Genomic DNA, 11,305 nt, shown 5'->3' with positions numbered 1-11,305 from the left:
CTGGAATTAACAATTGGATTTAGCAGAGCATTACTATTCTGGCAAAAGCATACTGTATGCTGAATGTTTGTTTGTGTTTATTTCTACAAAGAAAAGGGCCTCTAGACACTTCGTCCTACAACATTTCTTCCTTAAATTGAAGAATGGTTAGAGACCATGGGACGGTGGACCGTGATCCTCCTACTCTATGCAGGTCTGGCTGTTCGTCTTGCCAGTAAAGTAGCAGGGATGGAGATTCATGACTCGCTGTCCAATCTGACTTGAGTTACACCAGCAGCTCAACTCAGACTCAATTTGGGGGCAGACTCAGACTTAACTTGTGGCTCAGAGCCATTTTTCCAAGTTGCGTTTTGAGTCCCTAAGGGATGGTCTTCCCTACCTGCCACTGCCACCATCATCCTCAGAGGCAGCAGGCTAGCTTCCCTTCTAGGAACCGGATGCTGCCTCTGCCCATGCACCCGCTGCCCAGCTGATAGGCTGGTGCATGTGCAGAGGCAAGATCTGGCTCCGAGAAAGGGTTGGCCTGCTATCTCTGTGTATGCGCTGGCCTATCAGATGGGCAGCGCATGAGCAGTCCGAGTCTTTGAATCTGACTCCCAAGACCCAAGCCTTGGTGGTTGGGGGAGAGCAAATGACTCAAGGCTTAGGATGCAGGTGTGAAGACTCACCAACATCTGCCTCTAAGTGGGCGGCTGCTGGAGGAGGCAGGGCTGAGAAGCACTGAACACCTGTTTGCCCACTAAACAAACCAGCATGAACCACCAAACTTAACGTCGCAGCAAAACAAAGCAAAGTATGGGCAGTTTAATTCAATTATGCAGGCTACACATTCCCTCCCCCCCCCCCGCTCCATGAGTTGATACAGTATCAGAAGGAGGAAAGGCTGAGTCAACCCTGAGCTGGCTACCTAAGCTTGTCTGGATCAAATTAAGAGTGCGGCTACATGGTCATATATGGTGGAGTGTGCTTCGCTTATAAAATGACTGAATTCAAAATATATTTGAATGTGTACATGGCATAAAAAGACTGATTCAGCTTGTTCCAGCCTATTTAATGCCAAAATGCTTTCTCCTTTGCCTGTGCTGCAAAGTAGGATGGCATTTCACACTTGGGACACAACTCATCACACCACTGGGGCTAGAACAAGTATATTCAGTAACTGGCATATTATTCAATAAATGATCACATTGTACATTATATTCAATTTAAATTTTATTTTGAACTTAAGTTGCAGTGCAGTCTCCCATAATGTTCCGTTTTAAAAATTATGAATATTTGTACAACGCTTTTCCGGAAACACACTGTACATGGCAGCATTTTTCACACTGACTGTACACTTTGGGTAAAAATCAAATAGCAACAAGCCAGAAGCAAATGGAAACAATTCGTCTAATTCTGGAACTGCAGCTCATATTGATGAGATGCATACATGGAAGTAGACCAATGGGAATCACCTAAGAAAAATATGTAAGACTTTTCTTTCTAAGGACCCCTACACAACCCCATAGATACTAAAAGTGTCCTTTGGATAAAGAGCTTCTTAAGTCTTGCTTTTCTGCTTTTTTCTGGTTGCTTTTTTCTGCAATTTTGCTGCTTTGTTTTTTTGTGCAGCAGTCTTTTTACTTTCCGGTGGCACTTTTAAAATTACTTCGTTATCTTCACTATCTTTTGGCTGAGATTTCCGGCGTTCAAGAAATGTGGGTGTACACACTGGAGTTGGATCCTAGACAAGACAGGAAAGGACATGAGCACGGTAAATTGTACAGGATCACCAGAGCACTAATAATTTCCATTTAAATAATTATTTAAACTGTTTAACTGTAGCATCTAGAAAAACATGCTCAAGATGGACATTTGATAACATGTCTCCACTTATTTTCCAGGAAGTAACACTGAACAATATTTTCTACTGTATTTGTAACTGAATTCAATATTGTAAATTTACTGCCACCAAGCAGTAGTCTTAGTCAAAAGGTTCAGCCCATCTAACTTGCTTTTTTTAAATAATTAATTTTAAATGTTATTAACATCCATAGCGTGAAAATGCAAGTTAGAATTGTAGTACAATACTATCATATTACTTACATATTCTTTCAGTAGATTGTCTTTCTTTATACATCCACTAGTTCATATTTTAACATCATTAATTATTTTTAAAATATTACATGCCAGCAATCCAAATTACTTCCCATAGCACATTCTTCTTTTCTTGAAGTAATTCCATATGTTAATAATGGCTGTCAGGTTTCCATAAATTTATCCTGTTTTATTTTCCCTCTATATATTTTAATTTGATTGGTCAGCTTTTCCATCAGGACCATTTGCCAGATTCTGTTCTCAATTTTTTTAACTGAAAGATCTTGAGCATTTCTCCAATTTTGTGCAATTTCAACTCTTGCTGAACCAATAAGATGTGCAATTAGGTCTTTGTTGAATAATTTTTCATTTCCATCCTTAAATATTGAAAATAATAAAAGCTTGATTTAAAATTTTATTTGATTCAACAATGTTTCTATCCATTTAATTATTTCCCACCAATATGCTTCCCATCCAACTTGCTGACAGCACAGTAAGAAGGGGAGTGGGATTAATGGAGTAAGAAAACTATGTGAAGCATGTAGATTTCTCTAATTCACACCAACACTGTCTTATGGATGTGCAGGGAAAATGTCTCCAATCTTTCCATTTTAACTGGGCTTGTGGGCAAGCAAATTTAAGGAACTTATATTTAGAGGAATGTCCATAAACTGCATAATTTTGGCCCTATAAGGGCACTTCCTTCCATAAAGATAAGCAAGTGACTATATATATTCAGAATACTCTTTGGGTAAACCAGTAACTTAAACTTACCTCACTGTTTACAGAGGCATTCAAACTGGAGGTTGGTTCTGACATCTTTTGTTTCTTTTCTGGAGACAGCTGGGCAGCCTATAGAAAGAGTCTCAGGATCAGTAAAATTATCTTGTCACAAGGCTTTACAACTGTGTTTGGGTTAGTATGTTCTTTTTAAGGTAAGAAGCAAAGAGCTGCACAATCTAACTCAGACTGCAATTGTAAAGGCTGGGATATATCCCAGAGATTGCATACAGTCACTCTGTACAGTATATGACATGTCTAGGAAATGCCTGTAAGATGTTCTTGTAAGTGCCAAACTTATTTAAACCCATTCCAACACAAAATGGTTTCAGTCTTTTGTAGGATATTGGAAATCCAATAAAAAAGGAGAACTCTTTTTAATTTTAGAAAAAGTATTAGACCAGATAGGTGGCTGGTTGCAGATTTAACCTAAGTTGTTTTAAGTGACCTAAGAAAGTCAAGAGTAAAGTCATATGCATTTGCAAAGACTTCAAAGACTTGTAGTACACAAATACAGACACCTGTTGTGTGCACACTCTGAACAAATGTGAGGCTCTCTCTTGGCTGAATAAACTGGTCCTAAGACTCCACTAATTTGATGATAATATTACCTTCTTAATTCTTGCTTTTGAATTACATAATATGCAATTAGCTTGTAAATTAATCAGTACTTTACATATCATCCTCTTTGCTTCCTCTGCTGAACAGTACTCAGGAAAATAAAAGGATACACTTACAAAGCCAGGAAAATCATAATCGATGCCCTTTTTTGCCAGTCTTTCTCGCAGATGTCTTTCCTTCCTTAACAACCGCTTCATCATCTTTGCTTCCTCTTCGGGTGTTCGCTCCCGATTATAGCGTTTTACTGCTGGATTCGTTGGCTTTCTGAATGTCCTTTCACAGCCTTTGAAGAGTTTTTCATGCACTTTTTCAGGTGGCATAAACTGGCCTATAATGTGTAAACAATATTACTGTGCAACAAAAGGTTAACATGACAGCCACGGAGGCAGTGTGGCAATGTTCACCAAACTGGGCTTTGCATATTTTAATTGAGAATTTTTTAATACAGTAACATTGCTCAATCCCAAAAATATCATCAAACATGTCCACTGCCATTTAGTCCATTCTTTCTTCAGGTTAGAAGTAAATACTGCTGAATTACATGTTGTACATCAACATGTAATTCAATCCTAATACGTTAGAAGCACAGATGCTTCCTCGTTTACCCGTATAGTCCCTGCACTTCTTTAGCAGGTATTTGTTATGACTAATTGCCTTTGCACTCCACCCTGCAATCATACGTTCAAACTGGTTTCTCCAATAATTGTCATGTGTTTCCACCTATCTCTCACAATAAATGGCTTACCCCAAGAGGAAATAAACTATGGAGGTGAAGGGAGTGAGAGGTGTTGTTACTGTTACTAGAAGACACTACTACACAGTAACTCATTGCAACAGTACACCCATAACCAGGGCTTGAAATTTTTTAGAATGTCTCACCAGTCAGTTAAAAATTTCACCAGTCAGCATGACCGGACTATAGCCTTGCAATTTATCAGGATTTGGAATCACTGATTTATACCCTCAGACTTGGGTTACTTTATTACCAGCGTGCCTGTGGGGTCATGAAGCTTGTATTTTGAATAAAAGCCTTTCTTTTGAATGTCTCCAACAAAAATAAAACTGAAAGCAAAAGCACCCAGCCTCTTAAGGAGCCACGGTTTCCTCCCAGCCCAGGATGTGTCCTTGTTTGGTTGAAATTGGAAGCAGGGAATCTCCATGTTCTCCAGCATGGGGCTACTCTACATTCTTCCTCAGAGCTATATCTCTATGTACCACTCAAACTCGCTTCTCGCGAGAAGAGGGCAGTTTTCCTTTTACAATGGGAGGGGGGAGGGGACGACTGCAGGATTAAAAAGAGAGAGAGAGAGAGAGAGAGAGAGGTGGAAGGTAAGGAGGCAGGCAAGCAGCTGTGACTCCTCAAGCAGCATTTTTCACTTGTCACAGACATGTGGACAAGTGCATTTTTCAGGCCCTGCCCATAACAGACTTCAATGGTTAATCAGGCAAAACTTTTCACACCAGTGAATTTCTAGTAAAAATCCTTAAATGTATGCATCAGTCTTCCTTTTTATTAATGCCAGTCATTTATTTCCATTAGAAATGTGCATTTGCAATGAGTTAACATAACATGAAAACACATTAATAAAATGCTATGTAGAATTACTGCACGAAAATGACATCTCATCTTGCCTACAGTGATATAACAACACACTGCGAAACCTTGATTAAACAACTCGAGGTAAACCATGCAGGAGATCTGCTTTTTGTACTTTTGACCTATTATATTCTAATGAAGGCCCACTTTGGAGTAATTCTAAGTATGGATCCATGATGATATTGTGAAACAATGTAGATAGATGTGTTCAAAAATGACCTAGCTGACCAATCACTTCTTCACATTTCTCAACTACAATCTTAACCACTCTACCATAACATTATTAACCTGATGAAGATTCATACTTTGTTTTTTGTTTTCCTTATGTTTAAAGAGTACAATTCTCTTCAACTAATTAGTCTAGAGCAAGCAAAGGTCATTGAACAGGAAAACATCTTCGTTATAACAGTATGGGACATTGCATTAAATGACAAATTGACTACTGAACAAAAGATGAAAAGAGGGGAAATAGGTTTGAATATTTTTATGTTATTTGGGGTAGATTTATTGAATTTGTATTAGTGAAAGGAAAGGGGAAAGCCTCTAAGCAACAATCAATACAATTTTGGAAAGGATATTTGTAATAAAAGTATTGCTCCAAAAGGGTCCCATGGGTATGGGGGTGAACTGTGTTTTAGACTGTTAGGTAGTCAGTATTTTGTATTGTTTTGTATTGATGTATTTGTTTCGGAAAGTAATTTTAAGAAATTAAAAAAAGAAAAGAAAAAACACCTCTTTTTAAAACATCATTAAAAAAGGGGTGCCATGAACTACATCTTACGTTTGATGGCACATCAAGATGTAGTGGTTGCTACATCGCGACCAGTGTTAAAACACATTGCTTTAGATGAACCCGCCTCACTCTCAAACAGCATACAATTGTGGTAAATGTGTGTATGTCTGTGGGGAGACTGGGATTCTATTAAACAGTCCACAAATTGATGTAATATGGGGCTTGGTTTAGACTGCATAGACGGCAATTCGTGAATGCAACTTATTTCCTTTAAAAGTGAACTTCTACCCTATCACTGTGACCCTCTACGCAAAAGGTGCTCAGGGTGGCAAGCTTACAATAAAGAGACCACGGGGTTTTGTTAATAAATCTCTCTCTTTGGGCCAAAGGGTCTGTGCAAGGAGTGAGTGGCAATGACTCAACAGAAAGGATTGAGGGAGAGATAACTGATACCCAGATGGGGAAAAAAGCTGAGTAGCAGGCAGGTTTGGGGAAGAATGTTTCAAATACTGAACCTTCCCTATTCCAGTTGTTAGCACTTACTGTGAACAGTTCACTGCAGTATTTTTAGCTCACATGGAAATGAAACACTCAGATTAAGTCAAATGTCTTTCAATTCACAAATCAGGTAGAATTCACATGGAAATTTTCATCTGGGCAACAATCTCACATTCACTCACATTTCAAAATCCGTTCTCCAAAGAGATAGTTGTTCATGGTATCTGCAACAATCTTAGCAACTTCATCGTATTCAAATTCCACAAAAGCATAACCTTTGCTACCTCCAGTCTGTTTGAGGCAAGAACAAAAAAATACATTAACATTATCCAAATACAAGACTTCTAAGTTGTGAAATGATTGCAAGAGTTACATAACTATTTTTATTTCTCGCAAATATCCTCTGAATTCTTAAGAAAGTCTGCTAAAATACCTAATATTTTGTGTTTTATTGTAATGCTGCTGTTAATTTGGCAACCAGTGTCTAATCATCTATGCCAGCCAAATTCCATTCATAATTTATGCTTGTGCAACAGAAATCTTATAAGTCATGGTGCCAAGTTGTGGCCAAGACTTACATGATGTACCTCACACAAGTGAAAGATGCCAAGAGGATGCTGGCCATTAACTCTTGAAAGGAAACATGAGCAACTGAAGGAACAGAAGTTGTGGCACTGTCCACTTTGAGGAATGATGCGATAAGAATGAGAAGACTTTAGTTAATCTATTTTAAGAACTTTTTAAAGAGTGTTTAGGAAACAACAAACTAGAAATATTCAATATAGAAAGCTAATAAAACTCTGCTTCTGCAAACTGTTAGGGATATAACTGGGAAAACCAATATTTTAAGAAGTCACCTTTTTACTCCTTGAAAGACGAAGTCTTTTAACTGCCCCAAATTGACTGAAATATTCTCTGAGGTGTATTTCAGAAAGACTCCTTGGGATGTGACCCACATAAATGACACCAGGCGTCACCTTATCATTCTGTAATATGAAATGAAAGGATAAGTTAATTATGTCTGAATTTAAATTCATGTGTATTAGTTTACTTACATTAAATATGTTATGATCTCCCATTTGGACAGCTTGTGAGCATGGGGGAAAAAACCATGTCTCAGGGGATAACCTCTTAACTAAACAATGCAAAGCAACTTTGCGGGAACTTTGACTCCAGACGCTGCCTGGCTAGACGATCACCCAGAAACCAAAATATGCTGCCTCTCCAATACAGGATACAAATGTAATGTAGATGGCTGTGTTTTGTGTCATCAAGTTGGAACCAGAAGCCCTAACAGGACTTTCAAATATGTGAGACATTTAAGGAGTGGTTTTATCAGTTCCACTCCCCCATGGCTAAGTGAGGATTCAAACCCTGTTTGACGGAGTCCTAGTCTATCACTATATCCATTATACCACTCTGGGGGAAAAGGTAATAGGCACATATAATCTGGCTGGTCAGTGCAACAGGACCCCTCATCTACTGGATTAGGATCCACAGATTCACTTAACTGCTGCCTGAAAATATTAAATAAAACCTCCCAGTGCATTTACCAGAACTAGCCACTAGAGGGAGGCAGAGACAATGCTATGTATAGTTTCCCTTTCTTCCATGTTTTCCAACGTTGCTAAGGTGGTGGTGGTTGAAGCCAATCACCCACAGATACTGTGGTTCTACTGTAGTTACAGTTGCACAATGGCTATAATCAATAGCAATTTGGGGTAATCATCATAACTTACTCTCTATAGCTGTATTCAAAGTATTAGAACAACTCTTGGTGTGTAGTATGACTAAGGACTGCAAAGTGGTAATCCATATTGTGATATTCTATTGTTTCAGTACTTAGTCGTGTGTGCATTTCTTTGAGGAGAAAATATAGAAATAAAAATTAAAGGTTTTCAAGAACTCTCAAAACATTTTGTCTTAGTTTTGTCTTGTATCATGATGACACTCTGAACCTAAATGCCAGTCAGCCAAAAGTGTGTACTGTGAGGTTAGCAGTGCAGTGGTTAGCAGGGCTGACCTAAGGTATTTCCATGCCTAGGGCAAAGGTCAAAATGGCATACTTTCTCCACATGTAGAAGCTGAGTGAACAAGCAACTGAATCTTATTTCAATGTGGATGATGGGGTTGCATTTTTACTCAAGAAATATGTTTGGTTCAGTGGGTCCAGGACAGGGTGTGTGCTATATATCCTACAGTATTCTGTTCTCTAACCAAGAATAACAGCCTGAGAATTCGTTCCTACTGTCATTCTCCAGAACTGGCTACTTGAGACAACTGCTTGATTCGGCCTAAGGATAGAGTGAAGATGCTGATAAGAACAGAACCAGCCACACATCTACAACAGCCGCCTTGGGTCCTTTTAAAGGAGAAAGACACAATATAAATGTGCTGCTCTTGCAGTACAGTGGGGTCTCTACTTAAGAACGTCCCTACTTAAGAACAATTCCACTTAAGAACAGCTCCATTTGCTAAATTTTGCTTCTACTTGAGAACAAAAATCCAAGATAAGAACAGGAAAAAAAAACTTTCCTGCTCTTTTTTTAACCTTAGGTCATCTTAGGTTAAAAAAAAGTTCTCCCCTAGTGGTAGAGTACGTATTAACCAGCTTTGCATTAGTTCCTATGGGAACTAATGCTTCAATGTACGAACGCACCTCTACATAACAAAAAAACAGCCAGAACAGATTAATTGGTTTTCAGTCCATTGCTTCAAAATTAGCTTCGTCAGAAGTGCTTTTAACACTGTTCCCTGACCTAAGGGGGGGAAAAAAAAAAGAAAAAATATCCCCCTCTAGTGGTAGAAGGCGGAATAGCAGCTTCCCATTAATTTCTATGGACGGAAAAGAGCAGATACAGATTAAATGGTTTTCAATGCATTCCTATGGGAAATGCAGATTCTACATAAGAACTTTTCCACTTGAGAACCACCTTCCAATACGGATTAAGTTCTTAAGTAGAGACCCCACTAGTTAAGTGAACCCCCACCCTCCACCATTGTGCAGCAACAAAAAGATGATACGACTGTATTTGAATAAATGTAGATTGTTGTACATTAAAAAAATCACCTGAAAATAAGCCCTAATGCGGTTTTTGGAGCAAAAATTAATATAAAACCCGGTCTTATTTTCAGAGAAACACAGTATTCTAATCTACTGAGGAGACTTATGCCACCCTAGTAGCTAGAACAATTACAGGGGTAAAAAGGGTAGGATTTTTCCTTTCTTTTTCAATAGGTGCTGAAATGTAGTCACATGCAGCTAAACAAGCAAACTAAACACTAGAGATGGGGGTATTCATATACGACTACCCCCGCACAGGTGGATATAATGAGCCGCTCCTGGCAGGAAGTGGGATGAGGAGCCTCCCTGCCAGGTGGAAGAGTGGCTAGTCAATGGCGAGCTCTGCAGCAATAGGAAGGAAGCGCAGAGCCTGCAGCAGCAGCGGAAGGGTGAGTGGAAATAACCCATCTCTACTACAAACACACACACACCAGTGTGAGGAGTGCTCACATTTATGAAATCTCACCTGATTTTTTTAAAATAAAAAAAATATAAAAGTCATATGTACATGTGTGTCTGCGCATACATGTATGTATCTCTGTATGCGTACACAAACATGAATCCCAGGGCGGCATAGTAGATGGAGTGACAGCATAGGATTCTGGAGAACAGGGTTTGAATCCCCACTTGGCCATGGAAACTCACTGGGGGACTGGAATAGTAAAACCACTCCTTAAATGTCTCCCTTACATTGAAAGCTGTTAGGACTTGCTGTAAATCAGTTCCAACTTGACAGCACTGAACAATACATATATGTATACATTATACATACACATATACAAATATATGTATATAATTGTTGAACATTTATTTAAAATATTTTACCCCCCTTCTCCTTCAAAGGGATCCAAGGCAGCTTAGATCAGCAGAAAGCAATATTTCTGTTATAGTACAAATGCAGGAACAGATGAAACCTATCAAAAACTATCAAAAATATAAAAGAAAAAATAAACAACAAGCTTTCAACGATAAATCATCTTCTTCAAAAATATGCATTGAGTTCTTTTGGGTACTTCCAAACTTATACGCTGTTATTAATGTCCCAGATTCACACAGCTGATGACTTTGGGGCTTTTGAGGTTTGCTTCTGAGATGGAGCCAGTGCAGTAAGCAAGTTGGTTTCAAGCATCTCCTCAGCTAGGAGTTTATGGCCCATCTCTTAAAGCAGAAGACAGCCAATCTGCCCCCCCACCTCCGCCTTTCTTCCTGCCTTTGAAACTCAAAGCTTTTCTTTTTGACTAAGGGAGGGAAGAGTGTCCTGGAGCATGACCTGTCACTAGCAGAGCTGGGACTAGGAATTGAGTCAAACTACCAGGAACAATGGATTTAAGCCAAATAAATAGTGTCAACCGGGTGGATGATGCCCCTTTCAGTTTGCAGGACTGCTTGTTTGGCGTCAAGGGCCCATGATGTCCGAGAACCCGCGCTGGTCTTCAGCTGATGCCCCCCGGGATAGCAGCAAAACCCCCACTCAGAGCCCAAGGCTGGTGGCGACCTGAGGCAGAAGCGAGTGTTCATCTCCACCCCACCCCCCGTTTTCCACGCCCGCTCCCCGTGACAACCGCCGCCCTGCTCCGGCTCTCACCTTGGCGACCGCCTTCCGCACGCTCTGAACCTTCGCCTGGAACTCCTGCTGCCGCTCCGGGTCCAGAGAAAGGAGCGGAGCCGTCGGCGTCCCTTTGGAGGTTTTCGTCGATTCCGTGGCCGCCATGGCGCCGCGATTAAGAAAGGAAGTGGCTTAGTCCCCTCACGGCGTGTTTAGGCTCCCGCCCCCGGAAACGGAAGTCCTCCTCCGTCACTTCCGCTAGGCCGGCCTCGCGCCGGAGAGACAGGAACATTTCAGGAGGAATAAAAATGGAAGGGCCACAGCGGCCTCTACTGGTCGGAGAATGAAAAACTCCTCGCCATAGCTTCTCCACCCCCCCCGCCAAAGGCG

At 40.1% G+C, this 11,305-nt stretch overlaps 1 protein-coding gene across 1 annotated transcript; it reads right to left on the bottom strand.

The window, feature by feature from the left end:
• Nucleotides 1-1,194: 1,194 nt before the first annotated feature.
• NIFK (nucleolar protein interacting with the FHA domain of MKI67) lies at nucleotides 1,195-11,164 on the bottom strand. Its single transcript, XM_072996227.2, has 6 exons — nucleotides 10,955-11,164; nucleotides 7,163-7,291; nucleotides 6,488-6,596; nucleotides 3,594-3,805; nucleotides 2,851-2,928; nucleotides 1,195-1,723 (listed from the first exon to the last, which is right to left on the bottom strand). The coding sequence occupies exons 1-6, from the start codon at nucleotides 11,078-11,080 to the stop codon at nucleotides 1,541-1,543; spliced, it is 837 nt and encodes a 278-aa protein (XP_072852328.2). The 5' UTR covers nucleotides 11,081-11,164; the 3' UTR covers nucleotides 1,195-1,540.
• Between the last annotated feature and the right edge of the window lie 141 nt (nucleotides 11,165-11,305).

The sequence above is a fragment of the Pogona vitticeps genome, chromosome 3 (genome assembly GCF_051106095.1).
Source record: "Pogona vitticeps strain Pit_001003342236 chromosome 3, PviZW2.1, whole genome shotgun sequence".
Lineage (NCBI taxonomy): Eukaryota > Metazoa > Chordata > Lepidosauria > Squamata > Agamidae > Pogona > Pogona vitticeps.
Note: the sequence above shows the minus strand (reverse complement) of the source record. Positions and strands in the feature narration are given on the sequence as shown.